This window comes from Nerophis ophidion, linkage group LG09 (assembly GCF_033978795.1).
Source record: "Nerophis ophidion isolate RoL-2023_Sa linkage group LG09, RoL_Noph_v1.0, whole genome shotgun sequence".
Lineage (NCBI taxonomy): Eukaryota > Metazoa > Chordata > Actinopteri > Syngnathiformes > Syngnathidae > Nerophis > Nerophis ophidion.
The window spans coordinates 73,391,109-73,414,363 of record NC_084619.1 but is presented as its reverse complement, the minus strand read 5'-3'; the positions used below and the strand labels follow the sequence as shown (position 1 = coordinate 73,414,363).

At 43.2% G+C, this 23,255-nt stretch overlaps 1 protein-coding gene across 1 annotated transcript in view; it reads right to left on the bottom strand.

Annotated features, from left to right (window-relative positions):
* Positions 1-23,255, bottom strand: part of LOC133559722 (calcium-activated potassium channel subunit alpha-1a-like) — a 572,272-nt gene that overhangs the window by 297,446 nt on the left and 251,571 nt on the right. Inside the window, exon 3 of the mRNA XM_061911767.1 lies at positions 18,967-19,028. Within this exon, the coding sequence (XP_061767751.1) occupies positions 18,967-19,028 (62 nt within the window). The remainder of the gene's footprint in view (positions 1-18,966; positions 19,029-23,255) is intronic.

Sequence of the window (23,255 nt, the reverse complement as noted above, 5' to 3'; positions counted from 1 at the left end):
ATCACCACATGGGCTCAGGAACACTTCAGAAAACCACTACGGTTTGTTGCTACATCTGTAAGTGCAAGTTAAAACTCTATTATGCAAAGCCAAAGCTATTTATCAACAACACCCAGAAACGCTGCCGGCTTCCCTGGGGCAGAGATCATCTCAGATGGACTGATGTAAAGTGTTAAAGTGTTCTGTGGTCTGACGAGTCCACATTTCAAATTGTTTTTGGAAATATTCGACATCGTGTCATCCGGACCAAAGGGGAAGCGAACCATCCAGGCTGTTGTCGACGCAAAGTTCAAAAGCCAGCATCTGTGATGGTATGGGAGTGCATTAGTGCCCAAGGCATGGGTAACTTACACATCTGTGAAGGCACCATTAATGCTGAAAGGTACATACAGGTTTTGGAGCAACATATGTTGTCATCCAAGCAACGTTATCATAGACGCCCCTGCTTATTTCAGCAAGATAATGCTCAGCCACGTGTTGCAACAGCGTGGCTGCATAGTAAAAGAGTGCGGGTACTAGACTGGCCTGCCTGTAGTCCTGACCTGTCTGCCATTGAAAATGTTTGGTGCAATATGAAGCCTAAAATACCACAATGGAGACCTCGGACTGTTGAACAAATGAAGCTGGACATCAAGCAAGAATGGGAAATAATTTCACCTGAAAAGCTTCAAAAATTGGTCTTCTCAGTTCCCAAACATTTACTGAGTGTTGTTAAAGGAAAGGCCATGTAACACAGTGGTAAAAATGCCCCCGTGACAAATTTTTTGCAAAATGTTGCTGCCATTAAATTCTGAGTTAATAATAATTTGGCAATCAAACCAAACTAGTTTCTCAGTTGGAACATTAAAAATGTTGACTTTGCAGTTTATTCAATTGAATATAAGTTGAAAAGGATTTGAAAATAATTGTATTGTGTTTTTATTTACCATTTACACAACGTGACAACTTCCCTGGTTTTGGGTTTCGTATTATAGAACGACCAATCAAAAATTACTGCATTAAATGCACCCCAAAAAGCCATTTTGTATTAATTTTTTTATACTAGGTTCTGTTATTATCAACAGTATGTTTGTATTTAAATTGTAATATAGTAAAACGTGCATTAATTGTACTTTAATATTTTTTGCCCACTCAATGCAGATTATTTTATGTTAATATAATTCAATGAGGATATTACCGGATTAATTTTTACACCCCAAAAATGAGCCATGTCATCTTTAATATAAACTATTTGAAACATTTCAATCAGTGCTGTGTTTTATTATTATTCCGCACCTACACGCTGTAATTTGACCCCCTTCACATGCTTCAAAACTCACCAAATTTTACACACACGTCGGTATAGTAAACCTTCCCAACATATTAGGCAACCAATCCCCCAAAATAAAAATTGCGCTCTAGCGCCCCCTAGGAAAAAAATTACAGAAAAAACTGCATGTAACTTCTGTTAGGAATGTCATAGCGACATGAAACAAAAACTCCTATGTAGGCCTGACTTAGACCCAGTTTTCATACACTCACTTCTTTCAGCAAAAATCTACAGGAAGTTGGCAAAAACCCCTTCAAAATAAAATTTTCGCCAAAAATGCAATTTTTGCCTCTTTGAGCTGTAATTTGACCCCTTTAAAATGCTTCAAAAGTCACCAAACTTGGCGCACACATAAGGACTGGCGAATATTGCCATCTAATGAAAAAAATAAACCCCAAAACTCAAAATTGTGCTCTAGCGCTATTTTTGAATAAAACACTGAAAAAACTGCTCCTAGGAAGAAAACACAGACAAAATTGCTTGTAACTTCCGGTAAGAATGTCGGAGAGACATGAAACAAAAACCTCTATGTAGGTCTCGCTTAGACCTACATTTCATAGATTGACAACCCCCAACAAAAATCAACAGGAAGTTTGCAATCCCCCCTTCAAAACAAAAGTTTTGTAAAAACCGGTCACCTTTCTTCAAACATTATCTCCTCTGAGTGCGTTTGTTGTTTTGGCTTCAAACTCGCACAGGAGAGAGATTGAACTCTTCTGATTAAAAGTATAGAACAGAGTTTTGATAAGTTCTCAGGTTTTGATTTTACGCGCCTTCAAAGATCCCCTGTGCAAAGTCTCCTAAAAAATCTCATTTTTGCCTCTTTGAGCTGTTATTTGACCCCCTTAAAATGCTTTTAAACTCACCAAACTTGACACACACATCAGGTCTGGCAAAAATTGCGATCTGATGAAAAAAACCTAACCTCAAAACTCAAAATTGCGCTCTACCGCCCCCCTAGGAATACAACACGGACAAACTCCTCCTAGGAAGAAAACACAGACAAAACTGTTTATAACTTCCGGTAGGAATGTCAGAGAGACATGAAACAAAAACACTATGTAGGTCTCACTTAGACCTACATTTTGATAATTAACATACTTTAGCAAAAATCAACAGGAAGTTTGATATTTTCACTTCAATACAACAACTGCATTACTTTCACAATGCATTAGATTCTCAAAATAGTGGCTCCAAGGCGTCTTCTAACGTTGTCTCGGGGGCAGCAGCCAAAGGCGGACCCGACCAACGCTGCTTGCAGCTTTAATTTTTATTTATTTTTTTCTTCATATTTTTTTTGGCATAACTGTTTTCATGTTTATTTTTTAAAAAGAGCAAAAACAAATATTTTTGTAAATTCTTGTGCTGGTTTTATCTGTGTGTATATATGTATTTTTTATGTATTTGCCTTATTAGAATTTAACACTAAATATTCCATAATTCACTCTCACATGTAAAATATTCTCCATGCCATTGAGAGCTGTCACAAATCATTGCATACATTGCAGGGAAGAAAAAAAAAAGTATGCCGTGCTTTCCCCTCTGTACTAAAAATAGCTCATTCCCTCTGCATTGTGGGATACCACACCACTGCCATCGCCTCTTCCTCCTCCTCCTCATCCATATCGCAACGGTGACTTTGATTCACAAAAAAAACAAAAAAAAAACGATGGCCGGTCCATTTGGCACAAAAGTGCTGACGGATTCTGCTAATTAGCGATACGGACGTTCCTATCGTTGGATTTTTAATTAGCAGCCCATTTGTATTTAGTGGACAGTGAGAAAAGCTTCTATCTCATTAGAATAATTATTTGGGGTGTTTTGTGTTTTACTGGCGAAAGTAAGCACAGTTTTACACGGTGTTAGTTAAGCAGGACTTTGCTGCAACTCGTGCTTTTATAGCAAACTAAATACAAACCCCGTTTCCATATGAGTTGGGAAATTGTGTTAGACGTAAATATAAACAGAATACAATGATTTGCAAATCCCATATTCAGTTGAATGCAGTACAAAGACAAGATATTAAATGTTCAAACTCATAAACTTTATTTTGTATTTTTTTTGCAAATAATAATTAACTTAGAATTTCATGGCTGCAACACGTGCCAAAGTAGTTGGGAAAGGGCATGTTCACCACTGTGTTACATCACCTTTTCTTTTAACAACACTCAATAAACGTTTGGGAACTGAGGAAACTAATTGTTGAAGCTTTGAAAGTGGAATTCTTTCCCGTTCTTGTTTTATGTAGAGCTTCAGTCGTTCAACAGTCCGGGGTCTCCGCTGTCGTATTTTACGCTTCATAATGCGCCACACATTTTCCATGGGAGACAGGTCTGGACTGCAGGCGGGCCAGGAAAGTACTCGCACTGTTTTTTTACGAAGCCACGCTGTTGTAACACGTGCTGAATTAGCTTGCCACCGAGGAGCTTTTTAACTACCTCAGCAACCTCAGCCCCAGAAATAGGAGAGTCCACCACAGATTCCCCAGGCACTGCTTCCTCATAGGAAGACGTGTTGGTGGGATTGAGGAGGTCTTCGAAATATTCCTTCCACCTATCCACAACATCCGCAGTTGAGGTCAGCAGAACCCGGTGTTGATAGTGCACTGTTTCCCCTTCCTGAGGCGGCGGACGGTGGTCCAGAATCGCTTCGAAACCGTCCGGAAGTCATTTTCCATGGCTTCCCCGAACTCCTCCCATGTCCGAGTTTTTGCCTCCGCGACCGCTAAAGCTGCACACCGCTTGGCCTGTCGGTACCTGTCCACTGCCTCCGGAGTCCTATGAGCCAAAAGGACCCGATAGGACTCCTTCTTCAGCTTGACGGCATCCCTCACCGCTGGTGTCCACCAAGGGGTTTTAGGATTGCCGCCCCGACAGGCACCAACTACCTTGCGGCCACAGCTCCGATCTGCCGCCTCGACAATAGAGGCGCGGAACATGGTCCACTCGGACTCAATGTCCAGCACCTCCCTCGTGACATGTTCAAAGTTCTTCCGGAGGTGGGAATTGAAACTCTCTCTGACAGGAGACTCTGCCAGACGTTCCCAGCAGACCCTCACAATGCGTTTGGGCCTCCCAGGTCTGTCCGGCATCCTCCCCCACCATCGCAGCCAACTCACCACCAGGTGGTGATCGGTAGAAAGCTCCGCCCTTCTCTTCACCCGAGTGTCCAAAACATGAGGCCGCAAATCCGATGACACAACTACAAAGTCGATCATGGAACTGCGGCCTAGGGTGTCCGGGTGCCAAGTGCACATATGGACACCCTTATGTTTGAACATGGTGTTTGTTATGGACAAACTGTGACGAGCACAAAAGTCCAATAACAGAACACCACTCGGGTTCGGATCCGGGCGGCCATTCTTCCCAATCACGCCTCTCCAGGTTTCACTGTCGTTGCCAACATGAGCGTTGAAGTCTCCCAGTAGGACAAGGGAATCACCCGGGGGAGCACTTTCCAGTACTCCCTCGAGTGTACCCAAAAAGGGTGGGTACTCTGAACTGCTGCTTGGTGCATAAGCACAAACAACAGTCAGGACCCGTCCCCCCACCCGAAGGCGGAGGGAGGCTACCCTTTCGTCCACCGGGTTGAACTCCAACATACAGGCTTTGAGCCGGGGGGCAACCAGAATTGCCACCCCAGCCCGTCGCCTCTCACTGCCGGCAACGCCAGAGTGGAAGAGGGTCCAATCCCTCTCGAGAGAAGTGGTTCCAGAGCCCTTGCTGTGCGTCGAAGTGAGTCCGACTATATCCAGCCGGAATTTCTCCACTTCGCGCACTAGCTCAGGCTCCTTCCCCCCCAGTGAAGTGACGTTCCACGTCCCAAGAGCTAGCTTCTGTAGCCGAGGATCGGACCGCCAAGTGCCCTGCCTTCGGCTGTCGCCCAGCTCACATTGGACCCGACCTCTATGGCCCCTGCTATGGGTGGTGAGCCCATTGGAGGGGGGACCCACGTTGCCGGGCCCCATGGGAACAGGCCCGGCCACCAGGCGCTCGCCATCGTGCCCCACCTACGGGCCTGGCTCCAGAGCGGGGCCCCGGTGACCCGCGTCCGGGCGAGGGAAATCTGGGTCCATGATTTTTCTTCTTCATAAAGGTCTTCGAGCTGCTCTTTGTCTGATCCCTCACCTAGAACCTGTTTGTCTTGGGAGACCCTACCAGGGGGCTTTATGCCCCCGGACAACATAGCTCCTAGGATCATTGGGACACGCAAACTCCTCTACCACCATAAGGTTGCAGCTCAGAGAGAAAATATCTCAAAGTGGAATATTTGATGTAATTGGAGCCTTGAATAGGTCAATGATTCATAATGACATTAATTTTGATTCACTAATTATTTTTTCAAAGAAAGAAACCGCCTGCATGGCAGCTTTGTGTTGGGAGAGTGGCCGTACCAGCAACCTGAGGGTTCCTGGTTCAATCCCCACCTAGAACCAACCTCGTCACGTCCGTTGTGTCCTGAGCAAGACACTTCACCCTTGCTCCTGATGGGTGCTGGTTAGCGCCTTGCATGGCAGCTCCCTCCATCAGTGTGTGAATGTGTGTGTGAATGTGGAAGTAGTGTCAAAGCGCTTTGAGTACCTTGAAGGTAGAAAAGCGCTATACAAGTATAACCCATTTATCATTTATTTATCATTTATCAACTGGACTCTCACTATTATGTTAGATCCACTATAGACTGGACTCTCACTATTATGTTAGATCCACTATGGACTGGACTCTCATTATTATGTTAGATCCACTATGGACTGGACTCTCACACTATTATGTTAGATCCACTATTAACTGGACTCTCACATTATTATGTTAGATCCACTATGGACTGGACTCTCACTATTATTTTAGATCCACTATGGACTGGACTCTCACTATTATGTTACATCCACTATGGACTGGACTCTCACACTATTACGTTAGATCCACTATGGACTGGACTCTCACTATTATGTCAGATCCACTATGGACTGGACTCTCACTATTATGTTAGATCCACTATGGACTGGACTCTCACTATTATGTTAGATCCACTATGGACTGGACTCTCACTATTATGTTAGATCCACTATGGACTGGACTCTCACATTATTATGTTAGATCCACTATGGACTGGACTCTCACACTATTATGTTAGATCCACTATGGACTGGAATCTCACTATTATGTTAGATCCACTATGGACTGGACCCCTACTATTATGTTGGATCCACTATGGACTCTTATGTTGGATCCACTATGGAGTGGACTCTCACTATTATGTTAGATCCACTATGGACTGGACTCTCACACTATTATGTTAGATCCACTATGGACTGGACTCTCACTATTATGTTAGATCCACTATGGACTGGACTCTCACTATTATGTTAGATCCACTATGGACTGGACTCTCACTATTATGTTAGATCCACTATGGACTGGACTCTCACTATTATGTTAGATCCACTATGGACTGGACTCTCACTATTATGTTAGATCCACTATGGACTGGACTCTCACAATATTATGTTAGATCCACTATGGACTGGACTCTCACTATTATGTTAGATCCACTATGGACTGGACTCTCACTATTATGTTATAACCCGTTTACCATTAGAGTAAACATTGCAAAATGTTCCTGTTACATTTTACATTTCCTCTTTTATACCACTTTTTATGTTTGAATTTTTTTCAATCGTATTTTTAAAATGTGCCCGGGGGCCATTAAAAAATGGCCCCCGGGCCACACTTTGGACACCCCTGAAATGTAGTAAAAACCCTTTTCTCATTGGAAAAAAAAAAGGAAATATTGAAAGTCGCGTGTCCTCTGCATCAGATGATACCCAATAAATAGAACGGAGCCATCAATCAAAGCGAGGCAAGTTGGAAAATGACAAAATATCATGTTTGTCATCACAAAATGACGTGATAATGAAATTGCATCCATCAATCACTTTTACTAAGCCACAGAGGACAAAGCAGCCATGCTGACCTCCTGCCTCTTATTTCTCCGAAGGGTCTAGAGCAGGTGTTCTTAACCTGGGTTCGATCGAACCCTAGGGCAGGGGTCGGGAACCTTTTTGGCTGAGAGAGCCATGAAAGCCAAAGATTTTAAAATGTATTTCCGTGAGAGGCATATAACATTTTTTTTAACACTGAATACAACTAAATGTGTGCATTTTTAATTAATAGTGAGAGTCCAGTCCATAGTGGATCTAGCATAATATTGTGAGAGTCCAGTACATAGTGGATCTAGCATAATATTGTGAGAGTCCAGTCCAAAGTGGATCTAACATAATAGTGAGAGTCCAGTCCATAGTGGATCTAACATAATAGTGAGAGTCCAGTCCATAGTGGATCTAACATAATAGTGAGAGTACAGCCCATAGTGGATCTAACATAATAGTGAGAGTCCATTCCAGTGGATCTCACATAATAGTGTGAGAGTCCAGTCCATACTGGATCTAACATAATAGTGTGAGAGTCCAGTCCATAGTGGATCTAAAATAATAATGACATTCCACTCCATAGTGGATCTAACATAATAATGTGAGAGTCCAGTCCATAGTGGATCTAACATAATAATGACAGTCCACTCCATAGTGGATCTAACATAATAATGTGAGAGTCCAGGCCATAGTGGATCTAACATAATAGTGAGAGTCCACTCCATAGTGGATCTAACATAATATCGTGAGAGTCCAGTCCATAGTGGATCTAGCATAATATTGTGAGAGTCCAGTCCATAGTGGATTTAGATAATATTGTGAGAGTCCAGTCCATAGTGGATCTAGCATAATATTGTGAGAGTCCAGTCCATAGTGGATCTAGCATAATATCGTGAGAGTCCAGTCCATAGTGGATCTAGCATAATATTGTGAGAGTCCAGTCCATAGTGGATCTAGATAATATTGTGAGAGTCCAGTCCACAGTGGATCTAGCATAATATTGTGAGAGTCCAGTCCATAGTGGATCTAGCATAATATTGTGAGAGTCCAGTCCAAAGTGGATCTCACATAATAGTGAGAGTCCAGTCCATAGTGGATCTAACATAATAGTGAGAGTCCAGTCCATAGTGGATCTAACATAATAGTGAGAGTACAGCCCATAGTGGATCTAACATAATAGTGAGAGTCCATTCCAGTGGATCTCACATAATAGTGTGAGAGTCCAGTCCATTGTGGATCTAAAATAATAATGACAGTCCACTCCATAGTGGATCTAACATAATAATGTGAGAGTCCAGTCCATAGTGGATCTAACATAATAGTGAGAGTACAGCCCATAGTGGATCTAACATAATAGTGAGAGTCCATTCCAGTGGATCTCACATAATAGTGTGAGAGTCCAGTCCATACTGGATCTAACATAATAGTGTGAGAGTCCAGTCCATAGTGGATCTAAAATAATAATGACAGTCCACTCCATAGTGGATCTAACATAATAATGTGAGAGTCCAGTCCATAGTGGATCTAACATAATAGTGAGAGTCCACTCCATAGTGGATCTAACATATAATAGTGAGATTCCAGTCCATAGTGGATCTAACATAATAGTGTGAGAGTCCAGTCCATAGTGGATCTAACATAATAGTGAGAGTCCAGTCCATAGTGGATCTAACATAATAGTGAGAGTCCAGTCCATAGTGGATCTAACATAATAGTGAGAGTCCAGTCCATAGTGGATCTAACATAATAGTGTTAGAGTCCAGTCCATAGTGGATCTAACATAATAGTGAGAGTCCAGTCCATAGTGGATCTAAAATAATAGTGAGAGTCCAGTCCATAGTGGATCTAACATAATAATGAGAGTCCAGTCCATAGTGGATCTAACATAATAATGTGAGAGTCCAGTCCATAGTGGATCTAACATAATAGTGAGAGTCCAGTCCATAGTGGATCTAACATAATAATGTGAGAGTCCAGTCCATAGTGGATCTAACATAATAGTGAGAGTCCAGTCCATAGTGGATCTAACATAATAGTGAGAGTCCAGTCCATAGTGGATCTAACATAATAGTGAGAGTCCAGTCCATAGTGGAGCTTCCATAATAGTGAGAGTCCAGTCCATAGTGGATCTAACATAATAATGTGAGAGTCCAGTCCATAGTGGATCTAACATAACAGTGTTAGAGTCCAGTCCATAGTGGGGCCAGCATAAGACCATCACGAGCAGAGACAGGTCAGCAACAGAAACGTCCACAATTGTCGCACATTTCGACGACATGATTGCATTCATTCCATTTTTCAATAAGGTTGTGGAAAAAGTGAAGAGAAATACGGTGGAGTGGAATACACTTGCAGGGAATGGCGTCAAGTAATAATAATGTCTTCCAACGTTCAAACCCCCTCCTCTGGTCCAAATGCAGACCCTGCCTGCCAGGTGCTGTCAACACCCCGGGAAAGGAGCGCCCTATTTAGGCGAGTGTGAGCTCCGCCATATTTCTCAGTTTACCCCATTAATTAGTCATTAGGAACCATTTCTTTTTCCAGCGTTGACACCGATCACGCGCTAACGATAGAGTTACAGGTTCTGGTTCTCTCGGCCCTGACAGGGTCTCCATCCGTCTCTCCCCCGAGCGTGCATGCAAGCGGGAACTGGAGCAGGAACAAGGGCGGCCCTTTAAAAAGCAGCCCGAGGAGACTTTGTCCTACATTTGTCTTTATTTGTTTGATGGGAGCACAGAAGAGGGGACGCGGGGTGTGAGAGTCCAGTCCATAGTGGATCTAACATAATAGTGTGAGAGTCCAGTCCATAGTGGATCTGACATTAAAATGTGAGAGTCCAGTCCATAGTGGATCTAACATAATAGTGAGAGTCCAGTCCATAGTGGATCTAACATAATAGTGAGAGTCCAGTCTATAGTGGATCTAACATAACAGTGTGAGAGTCCAGTCCATAGTGGATCTAACATAATAGTGAGAGTCCAGTCCATAGTGGATCTAACATAATAGTGAGAGTCCAGTCCATAGTGGATCTAACATAATAGTGAGAGTCCAGTCCATAGTGGATCTAACATAATAGTGTGAGAGTCCAGTCCATAGTGGATCTGACATTAAAATGTGAGAGTCCAGTCCATAGTGGATCTAACATAATAGTGAGAGTCCAGTCCATAGTGGATCTAACATAATAGTGAGAGTCCAGTCCATAGTGGATCTAACATAATAGTGAGAGTCCAGTCCATAGTGGATCTAACATAATAGTGAGAGTCCAGTCCATAGTGGATCTAACATAATAGTGTGAGAGTCCAGTCCATAGTGGATCTGACATTAAAATGTGAGAGTCCAGTCCATAGTGGATCTAACATAATAGTGAGAGTCCAGTCCATAGTGGATCTAACATAATAGTGAGAGTCCAGTCCATAGTGGATCTAACATAATAGTGAGAGTCCAGTCCATAGTGGATCTAAGATAATAGTGTTAGAGTCCAGTCCATAGTGGATCTAACATAATAGTGAGAGTCCAGTCCATAGTGGATCTAACATAATATTGTGAAAGTCCAGTCCATAGTGGATCTAACATAATAGTGATTGTGAAAAACTGCATTCATTATTCGGCCTTCGGCCAAGCGTTTAAGTTTTATTCGGCTTCGGTTTCGGCCACAAATTTTCATTTCGGTGCATCCCTAATTGTTACACAACCTGCCAACTTTTGCCACTCTTTCAAAGTAAAACCAGCCCCTATGTGGCATTAAGACCACAGACAATAGCTGGTGTCCCCCCTGGGGGGGGGGGGGAATAAAAGGGATGGGGGTTGGACGAAAAGCAGACCGGTTGAGTTGTATCACGTCACGTTGGGACCGGGCGATATATCAATACACTCCATATATCGCGGGTTTGTCTCTGTGCGATACAGAAAATGACTCTATGGCAGGGGTCCGGAGCCAAATATTTTAAAAAGTATTTCCGTGAGAACCATGTAATATCTATTAACACTGAATACAACCAGTTCTATACTCTCGGCAGGGTTCTTGAGGGTGCATGGGAGTTTGCCCAACCAGTCTACATGTGCTTTGTGGACTTGGAGAAGGCATTGGACCGTGTCCCTCGAGAAGTCCGGTGGGGAGTGCTCAGAGAGTATGGGGTATCGGACTGTCTTATTGTGGCGGTCCGCTCCCAATCCAATCCAATCCACTTTATTTATATAGCACATTTAAACAACAATAACGTTTCCAAAGTGCTGCACAGCCATGTTAAAACAATTGTAAAAATAAATAAATAAAAATTAAATAAAATAAAATAAAAATATATATATACATATTATGCTCCACCAATGACTGAATAAAAACAAAAAATAAATTAATATAAAACCAATAAAAACAATATCAAAACAAATATCATTAAAAACTATTTTAAAGGGTAAAATCAATTAAAACAGTAAAATAGAAATCCATCCATCCGTCCATTTTCTACCGCTTATTCCCTTTCGGGGTCGCGGGGGGCGCTGGCGCCTATCTCAGCTACAATCGGGCGGAAGGCGGGGTACACCCTGGACAAGTCGCCACTTCATCGCAGGGCCAACACAGATAGACAGACAACATTCACACTCGCATTCACACACTAGGGACCATTTTAGTGTTGCCAATCAACCTATCCCCAGGTGCATGTCTTTGGAAGTGGGAGGAGCCTATTCCCCGGTGCATGTCTTTGGAGGCGGGAGGAGCATATCCCCAGGTGCATGTCTTTGGAGGTGGGAGGAGCCTATCCCCAGGTGCATGTCTTTGGAGGTGGGAGGAGCCTATCCCCAGGTGCATGTCTTTGGAGGTGGGAGGAAGCCGGAGTACCCGGAGGGAACCCACGCAGTCACGGGGAGAACATGCAAACTCCACACAGAAAGATCCCGAGCCTGGATTTGAACCCAGGACTGCAGGACCTTCGTATTGTGAGGCAGACGCACTAACCCCTCTGCCACCGTGAAGTCTAGTTCAAAATGGCTGTCTATAGTGACGCCAAGGCTGCTGACTTTGGGACGCACATAATCTTGCAATGGTCCCAAGTCAGTGAGGGCCGGACCAAAAACTAAAATGTCCGTTTTTCCCTTATTCATTATTAAAATTCCCTGTATGATCAGTGCCAGCGCTTGGTCCGCATTGCCGGCAGTAAGTCGGTCACGTTTCCAGTGAGGGTTGGACTCCGCCAAGGCTGTCCTTTGTCACCCATTCTGTCCATAACTTTTATGGACAGAATTTCTAGGCGCAGTCAAGGCGTTGAGGGGTTCCGGTTTGGTGACCGAAGGATTAGGTCTCTGCTTTTTGCAGACGATGTGGTCCTAATGGCTTCATCTGGCCGGGATCTTCAGTTCTCACTGGATCGGTTCGCAGCCGAGTGTGAAGCGGCCGGAATGAGAATCAGAACCTCCATGGTTCTCGCCCGGAAAAGGGTGGAGTGCCATCTCCGGGTTGGGGAGGAGACCCTGCCCCAAGTGGAGGAGTTCAAGTACCTAGGAGTCTTGTTCACGAGTGAGGGAAGAGTGGATCGTGAGATCGACAGTCGGATCGGTGCGGCGTCTTCAGTAATGCGGACGTTGTACCGATCCGTTGTGGTGAAGAAGGAGCTGAGCCGGAAGGCAAAGCTCTCAATTTACCGGTCGATCTACGTTCCCATCCTCACCTATGGTCATGAGCTTTGGGTCATGACCGAAAGGATAAGATCACGGGTACAAGCGGCCCAAATGAGTTTGGGTCTCTCCCTTAGAGATAGGGTGAGAAGCTCTGCCATCCGGGAGGAACTCAAAGTAAAGCCGCTGCTCCTCCACATGGAGAGGAGCCAGATGAGGTGGTTCGGGCATCTGGTCAGGATGCCACCCGAACGCCTCCCGAGGGAGGTGTTTAGGGCACGTCCAACCGGTAGGAGGCCACGGGGAAGATCCGGGAAGAGCTAGACGAAGTGGCAGGGGAGAGGGAAGTCTGGGCTTCCCTGCTTAGGCTGCTGCCCCCGCGACCTGACCTCGGATAAGCGGAATATAATCTACATACAAATCTCTGAGCCACAATCATAACATCTGAACAGGCAATTTCTGAGGTAACAGCAGAAACATTTTTTTTACCAGGGATCTTATGTTTAAAAAACCTATATTATAGGTAGTGGGCTGTTTTAGGGAATTTTTGATCAAATTATCCGTAGTAGCAATATTAATAATGTTGCGTTTATTCTGCGTAGTGCACTTAAAATAATTATGACCATATCTAGGAATTGATATGATGGGAATTTTCCGATTGGTGCTTCGATAAACTGAACGCATATACATGGTACTATATTGTGATGTTATGAGCCAGGGAATAAAATAACTACTCTACCCAGCATGCAACAGGAGTGACGAGCATGCTAGGTTGTGTCGCCATGACGACATCTTGTATGTTGTGATATGCACGCTCTGAAAGCAAACGTTAAGAACTCAGCCATCCCTCCTGGTCTGCATTATTCATAAATAGACAGACAACACATATACTCCGCTGCTTCACAGGCCGCTGGATGTAGACGGCAAAGTATTCCCATGCTAGCAAGCACGCCTCATTCAGTCCAAAACGGCCCGATCTATCCACATCCAGAATTGTCTGGCGGTCATAAGTGATCCCGGAGTGACCACGCTGTAAGCCAGCCATGACATTTGCAGAATTGTCCGGTATTTTTGCCAAATGTTCCATCTTTACCAAGAGCCCCTCCACGCCGTCTTGTTAAGAAAAGGCGTTAACAAAACAAAAGCATGTAAACAACGTACGCAAATGTGCGATAAAATAATTGTCGGCGTTAATAGATTGATGAGTTAACTCATAATTAACGCATTAATTTGCCCACCCCTAATATGTATATATATATATATATATATATATATATATATATATATATATATATATATATATATATATATATATATATATATATATATATATATATATATATACATATATATATATATATCGGTATGTCCCACAGGAGCTGTCTGAAGAGATGTTGTTGTGGTTGTCGTCCACTGACACTGCATCTTACTGAGAGCCTTTTATTAATACAACCCATGTTGCTAAATAAAGTAACAGAAATATTAGGAGTGCCTTTCAGGAGGATGTCATCCAATATTGTAGCTGGCGTGTGTGTACAGTACGTCCACACACGTTGTACACATTGTGCAGTTTATTACCGCGCACTTTAAATGTATTGCCTTAATCCATCAGAGCAGCCGTCCATATCCCACAACTGACATTGTGATGCACTCCTCGCCGGGGGACTCCTTATCAACGCCGAGCAGCTTCGACCAACTCCGAAGGCTATTTACGTTACGGACATGGCGTGCGTTACATCTATCCCGGCATCCCTGAGAACTCGCTGCGTTACGTGTCACCACTTATTATTAGGGGTGGGCAAATTAATGCGTTAATTACGAGTTAACTCATCAATCTATTAACGCCGACAATTATTTTATCGCACATTTGCGTATGTTGTTTACATGCTTTTATTTTGTTAACGCCTTTTCTTAAAAAGATGGAACATTTGGCAAAAATACCGGACAATTCTGCAAATGTCATGGCTGGCTTACAGCGTGGTCACTCCGGGATCACTTACGACCGCCAGACAATTCTGGATGTGGATAGATCGGGCCGTTTTGGACTGAATGAGGCGTGCTTGCTAGAGCGGCTAGCTAGCATGGGAATACTTTGCCGTCTACATCCAGCGGCCTGTGAAGCAGCGGAGTATATGTGTTGTCTGTCTATTTATGAATAATGCAGACCAGGAGTGTTGGCTGAGTTCTTAACGTTTGCTTTCAGAGCGTGCATATCACAACATACAAGATGCCGTCATGGCGACACAACCTAGCATGCTCGTCACTCCTGTTGCATGCTGGGTAGGGTAGTTCTTTTTTCCCCTGGCTCATAACATCACAATATAGTACCATGTATATGATGCCTTCAGTTTATCAAAGCACCAAGCAAAATTCCCATCATATCAATTCCTAGATATGGTCATAATTATTTTAAGTGCACTACGCAGAATAAACACAACATTATTAATATTGCTACTACAGATAATTTGATCCAAAATTCCCTAAAACAGCCCACTACCTATAATATAGGTTTTTTAAACATAAGATCCCTGATAAAAAAAAATGTTTCTGCTGTTACCTCAGAAATTGCCTGTTCAGATGTTATGATTGTGGCTCAGAGATTTGTATGTAGATTATATTTATTTTCCATAACAAACAGGATAACTTAAATACCCTGGCAGTGGCAATAAGCTTAAATGTTTGTATTTACATTTTTGGAGTTGATTTTCATCAAACATGCTATTTAACTGCTACTGTTTAACAAGGACTGATTTAAATTGTGTTTGCACAACAAATGTTTTGGCGCTTTTGTTCATGTGGGAGAATATTCCAATAAAGGTGCACTACACACTACTTTTGAATTCATTATTGGGCTTTGCGTATACAATGCAGTTAATCGCGATTAATCGGAGAAATAGTGCGATTAACTTCGATTAAAATGTTTAATCGTTGCCCAGCCCTACTTATTATGGAACTTTATTTCTCTCCACCAGTCACAAATATTGACTCATTATGGATTGCAGCTGAAATAGGCACCAGCGCCCCCTGGACCCCAAAGGGAATAAGCGGTTGCAAATGGATGGATAATATTGTCCTGCTCACCTGGCGTGAGGCCTCGCACTGAAGAATGAATAATTAAATTAACTCATACCTTCATTTGAAACAGAAATATTCCACTCTAATTGAGCGTCGCTGCACGTACAAAACAACACCAACCCACACGGACAAAATCAATAATTGCAGACTTTTAATGATAGTAATTACCCTTTCTAAATGTTGAGGGTTGTGAGTGAGAGGACACCGAGGGGCTGCCTTAGCCCTCATGCAAAGTTAACACTGTTTTACCACAGATACGACACACCGGGGGATGTTAGGGAATAAGCGGTAATGCCTGAAAACAACCAGCAGATGGCGCTGTGCCGCAAAAACACTTGCAAATATTAGTAATTTAAATCTGTTTAAGTCAGGACTTTGGAAAAGCTATTCTAAAACCTTAATTCTAGCCTGATTTAGCCATTCCTTTACCACTTTTGACATGTTTAAGGGGTCATTGTCCTGTTGGAACACCCAACCTCCGCGGTGATGACTTTAGTTAGTCCTGAACAATTTGGAGGTAATCCTCCTTTTTCATTGACCCATTTACTCTCCGTAAAGCACCAGTTCCATTGGCAGAAAAACAGGCCCAGAGCATTAATAGTACCACCACCATGTTTGACAGTAGGGCCGTTGTTCCTGGGATTGAAAGCCTCACCTTTTCTACTCCAAACATATTGCTGGGTATTGTGGCCAAACAGCTCAATATTGGTTTTATCTGACAAAGATAAGACCTTCTGGAGGAAAGTTCTGTGGTCAGATGAAACAAAAATATATTTTTTGTTTATATATATATATATATATATATATACATATATATATATATATATATATATATATATATATATACACATATATATATATATATATATATATATATATATATATATATATATATATACGTATATATATATATATATATACACATACACACACACACACACACATATATATATATATACACATAAATATATATATATATATATGTATATATATATACATACAGACACACGCACGCACGCATGCACGCACACACACACACACACACATATATATATATATATATATATATATATATATATATATATATATATATATATATATATATATATACAAACCCCTTTTCCATATGGGTTGGGAAATTGTGTTACAAAGACAACATATTTGATGTTCAAACTGATAAACATTTTTATTTTTTGCAAATAATCATTAACTTTAGAATTTGATGCCAGCAACACGTGACAAAGAAGTTGGGAAAGGTGGCAATACATACTGATAAAGTTGAGGAATGCTCATCAGACACTTATTTGGAACATCCCACAGGTGTGCAGGCTAATTAGGAACAGGTGGGTGCCATGATTGGGTATAAAAGCAGCTTCCATGAAATGCTAAGTAATTCACAAACAAGGATGGGGTGAGGGTCCCCGATTTGTCAGCAAATTGTCGAACAGTTTTAGAACAACATTTCTCAACGAGCAATTGCAAGGAATTCAAAATCATCAAAAGGTTCAGAGAAGCTGGAGAAATCACTGCACGTAAGCGATGATATTACGGACCTTTGAGCCCTCAGGTGGTACTGCATAAAAAAACCGACATCAGTGTGTAAAGGATATCACCACATGGGCTCAGGAACACTTCATAAAACCACTGTCAGTAACTACAGTTGGTCGCTACATCTGTAAGTGCAAGTTATAACTCTACTATGCAAAGCGAAAGCCATTTTTTCAACAACACCCAGGAACGCCCCCGGCTTCGCAGGGCCCGAGATCATCTAAGATGGACTGATGCAAAGTGGAAGACTGTTCTGTGGTCTGACGAGTCCACACTTCATATTATATTTGGAAACTGGGGACGTGGTGTCCTCCGGAACAAAGAGGAAAATCTCCATCCGGATTGTTATAGGCGCAAAGTTCAAAGGCCAGCATCTGTGATGGTATGGGGGTGTATTAGTGCCCAAGGCATGGGTAACTTACACATCTGTGAAGGCACCATTAATGCTGAAAGGTACATACAGGTTTTGGAGCAACATATGTTGTCATCCAAGCAACGTTATCACGGACGCCCCTGCTTATTTCAGCAAAACAATGCCAACCCACGTGTTACGACAGCGTGGTTTCGTAGTAGAATAGTGCGGGTACTTTCCTGGCCCGCCTGCAGTCCAGACATGTCTACCATCGAAAATGTGTGGCGCATTATGAAGCGTAAAACACGACAACAAGACAACAAGATGAACAACTTAAGCTCTACATAAAACAAGAATGGGAAAGAATTCCACTTTCAAAGCTTCAACAATTAGTTTCCTCAGTTCCCAAACGTTTATTGAGTGTTGTTAAAAGAAAAGGTGATGTAACACAGTGGTGAACATGCCCTTTCCCAACTACTTTGGGACGTGTTGATTATTGTTTGCAAGAAAAAATAAAGTTTGAACATCAAATATGTTGTCTTTGAAGTGTATTCAACTGAATTTGGGTTGAAAAGGATTTGCAAATCATTGTATTCTGTTTATATTTACATCTAACACAATTTCCCAACTCATATGGAAACGGGGTTTGTATATATATATATATATGTATATGTATATATATATATATATATTATAAAACTATTGCCCTCGGGCAAAAAGTATTCTAGACCAAATGTGGGATTTTAGACGGCATTTATAGTGTATTTGCATCCATTATCAAAACTTGCCAACTTTCTCACCAAACCAAACGTGCGCCATAAATCCATTTAATCATGAAAAAGCACAACTCTTCCACTTCAAAGCCAAACTTCTGAGGACGGCGTGCGGCGCTGCAGTGGTTGTCGGGAGCCACGCCAGGCCCGCAATGTGATGCTGGGTGACTGCCAACCGGGGGGACGGTTGCCGTGGAAACTGACATGCCTCCCATTGACAAATCCTCAAACGCGGCCTGCGGCGCCCGCATGTGTGCGTACACGTGCTTCATAGGCCGTACTTAAGGATGACGTCATGCATATTTTACTCATCAGGGCTGCACAAAAGGGGACCGCATTACCCAAGTTCTCAAAGGAAAAGTAAAGAAATACTTACTCTGAGGAGTCAATAAAGTATATTCCAAGCGCCCCGATGCTGAGTGCAAACACCAACACCACCTACAACGACAAGAGAAGAAGAACACATTTAGAGTCTTGCAAAACCAGCAATGTGTTGTCATCCTGGGCTCGAACGGTGATTGATGGACAGTCTTGAATAATGGATGCTCACCTTCATGTCGGCAAACACAACCTATTGGATGCTCGCCGTGTGCAATCACTCAAGGTAAATAAAAGACACAATGTCCTTCTTGCATTGAGAATCTACTTTGCTGGGACTAGTCAGTCCACTGCAGGGCTATTCTAACTTTATTATGAAGAGGGCGGCAGTTTCAAGAGTTTTGTCGGATTATATTCCTTTGAGACTGTGTTCACTTACCGTTCTTTTTCCGGACTATAAGGCGCACTTAAAATCCTTTCATATTCTCTAAAATTGACAGTGCGGCTTATAACACGGTGCGCCTAATGTCCGGCATACTTTTGGTTGTGCTTACTGACCTCGAAGTAGGACTGGGTGATATAGAAAATGATGTGGGGTTGTTTTTATCAGGAGTTGGAATTGGCCTCTTAGTTCCAGTGAAATGATGGACCAGTCTGGGTTTGGAGGTTGCCAGGAGAACTTTACATTTCGGAGTGCATTGTGCCTTGTGAGTAATTTGGTGGAGGAGGAAATATGGTGTGGGGTTGGTTTTTCAGGAGTTAGGCTTGGCCTCTTAGTTCCAGTGCAATGATGGACCAGTTTAGGTTTGGAGGTTGCATGGAAAATGCTACATTTCGGTGTGCATTGTGCCTTGTGTGTAATTTGGTGGAGGAGGAATTATGATGTGGGGTTGTTTTTTTTAGGAGTTGGGCTTGGCCTCTTAGTTCCAGTGAAATGATGGACCAGTCTGGGTTTGGAAGTTGCCAGGAGAATGCTACATTTTGGTGTGCATTGTGTTGAGTGTGAAATTTGGTGGAGGAGGAATTATGGTGTGGGGTTGTTTTTTTTAGGAGTTGGGCTTGGCGTCTTAGTTCCAGTGAAATGATTGACCAGTCTGGGTTTGGAGGTTGCCAGGAGAACGCTACATTTCGAACTGCATTGTGCCTTGTGTGTAATTTGGTGGAGGAGGAAATATGGTGTGGGGTTTGGTTTTTCAGGAGTTGGGCTTGGCCTCTTAGTTCCAGTGAAATGATGGACCAGTCTGGGTTTGGAGGTTGCCAGGAAAATGCTACATTTCGGTGTGCATTGTGTTGAGTGTGAAATTTGGTGGAGGAGGAATTATGGTGTGGGGTTGTTTTTTTTAGGAGTTGGGCTTGGCCTCTTAGTTCCAGTGAAATGATGGACCAGTCTGGGTTTGGAGGTTGCCAGGAGAACGCTACATTGTGGAGTGCGTTGTGCCTTGTGTGTAATTTGGTGGAGGAGGAAATATGGTGTGGGGTTGGTTTTTCAGGAGTTAGGCTTGGCCTCTTAGTTCCAATGAAATGATGGACCAGTCTGGGTTTGGAGGTTGCATGGAAAATGCTACATTTTGGTGTGCATTGTGTCGAGTGTGAAATTTGGTGGAGGAGGAATTATGATGTGGGGTTGTTTTTTTCAGGAGTTGGGTTTGGCCTCTTAGTTCCAGTGAAATGATGGACCAGTCTGGGTTTGGAGGTTGCCAGGAGAACGCTACATTTCGGAGTACATTGTGCCTTGTGTGTAATTTGGTGGAGGAGGAATTATGGTGTGGGGTTGTTTTTTTTAGGAGTTGGGCTTGGCCTCTTAGTTCCAGTGAAATGATGGATCAGTCTAAGTTTGGAGGTTGCCAGGAAAATGCTACATTTTGGTGTGCATTGTGTTGAGTGTGAAATTTGGTGCAGGAGGAATTATGGTGTGGGGTTGTTTTTTTCAGGAGTTGGGCTTGGCCTCTTAGTTCCAGTGAAATGATGGACCAGTCTAGGTTTGGAGGTTGCCAGGAGAACGCTACATTTCGGACTGCATTGTGCCTTGTGTGGAATTTGGTGGAGGAGGAAATATGGTGTGGGGTTGTTTTTTTTAGGAGTTGTGCTTGGCCTCTTAGTTCCAGTGAAATGATGGACCAGTCTAGGTTTGGAGGTTGCCAGGAGAACTCTACATCTTGTAGTGCATTGTGCCTTGTGTGTAATTTGGTGGAGGAGGAATTATGGTGTGGGGTTGTTTTTTCAGGAGTTGGGCTTGGCCTCTTAGTTCCAGTGAAATGATGGACCAGTCAGGGTTTGGAGGTTGCCAGGAAAATGGTACATTTTGGTGTGCATTGTGTTGAGTGTGAAATTTGGTGGAGGAGGAATTATGGTGTGGGGTTGGTTTTTCAGGAGTTAGGTTTGGCCTCTTAGTTCCAGTGAAATGATGGACCAGTCTGGGTCTGGAAGTTGCATGGAAAATGCTACATTTCGGACTGCATTGTGCCTTGTGTGTAATTTGGTAGAGGAGAAATTATGGTGTGGGTTGGTTTTTCAGGAGTTGGGCTTGGCCTCTTAGTTCCAGTGAAATGATGGCCCAGTCTAAGTTTGGAGGTTGCCAGGAAAATGCTACATTTCGGTGTGCATTGTGTTGAGTGTGACATTTGGTGGAGGATGAATTATGGTGTGGGGTTGGTTTTTCAGGAGTTGGGCTTGGCCTCTTAGGTCCAGTGAAATGATGGACCAGTCTGAGTTTGTAGGTTGCATGGAAAATGCTACATTTCGGTGTGCATTGTGTTGAGTGTGACATTTGGTGGAGGAGGAATTATGGTGTGGGGTTGTTTTTTTTCAGGTGTTAGGCTTGGCCTCTTAGTTCCAGTGCAATGATGGACCAGTCTGGGTTTGGAGGTTGCCAGGAGAAGGCTACATCTCGGAGTGCATTGTGCCTTGTGTGTAATTTGGTGGAGGAGGAAATATGGTGTGGGGTTTGGTTTTTCAGGAGTTGGGCTTGGCCTCTTAGTTCCAGTGAAATGATGGACCAGTCTGGGTTTGGAGGTTGCCAGGAGAACGCTACATTTTGGAGTGCATTGTGCCTTGTGTGGAATTTGGTGGAGGAGGAAATATGGTGTGGGGTTGTTTTTTTTTAGGAGTTGGGCTTGGCCGCTTAGTTCCAGTGAAATGATGGACCAGTCTGGGTTTGGAGGTTGCCAGGAAAATGCTACATTTCGGTGTGCATTGTGTCGAGTGTGAAATTTGGTGGAGGAGGAATTATGGTGTGGGGTTGTTTTTTTCAGGAGTTGGGTTTGGCCTCTTAGTTCCAGTGAAATGATGGACCAGTCTAGGTTTGGAGGTTGCCAGGAGAACGCTACATTTCGGACTGCATTGTGCCTTGTGTGGAATTTGGTGGAGGAGGAAATATGCTGTGGGGTTGTTTTTTTTAGGAGTTGGGCTTGGCCTCTTAGTTCCAGTGAAATGATGGATCAGTCTGAGTTTGTAGGTTGCATGGAAAATGCTACATTTCGGTGTGCATTGTGTTGAGTGTGACATTTGGTGGAGGAGGAATTATGGTGTGGGGTTGTTTTTTTCAGGAGTTGGGCTTGGCCTCTTAGTTCCAGTGAAATGATGGACCAGTCTGGGTTTGAAGGTTGCCAGGAGAACGCTACATCTCGGAGTGCATTGTGCCTTGTGTGTAATTTGGTGGAGGAGGAAATATGGTGTGGGGTTTGGTTTTTCAGGAGTTGGGCTTGGCCTCTTAGTTCCAGTGAAATGATGGACCAGTCTGGGTTTGGAGGTTGCCAGGAGAACTCTACATTTCGGAGTTCATTGTGCCTTGTTTGAAAGATGGTGGAGTAGGAATTATGGTGTGGGGTTGGTTTTCTTCAGGAGTTGGGCTTGGCCTCTTAGTTCCAGTGAAATGATGGACCAGTCTAGGTTTGGAGGTTGCCAGGAGAACGCTACATTTCGGACTGCATTGTGCCTTGTGTGGAATTTGGTGGAGGAGGAAATATGGTGTGGGGTTGTTTTTTTTAGGAGTTGGGCTTGGCCTCTTAGTTCCAGTGAAATGATGGATCAGTCTTGGTTTGGAGGTTGCCAGGAGAACGCTACATCTCGGAGTTCATTGTGCCTTGTGTGTAATTTGGTGGAGGAGGAAATACGGTGTGGGGTTGTTTTTTCAGGAGTTGGGCTTGGCCTCTTAGTTCCAGTGAAATGATGGACCAGTCTAGGTTTGGAAGTTGCCAGGAGAACGCTACATTTCGGACTGCATTGTGCCTTCTGTGGAATTTGGTGGAGGAGGAAATATGGTGTGGGGTTGTTTTTTTTAGGAGTCGGGCTTGGCCTCTTAGTTCCAGTGAAATGATGGACCAGTCTGGGTTTGGAGGTTGCCAGGAG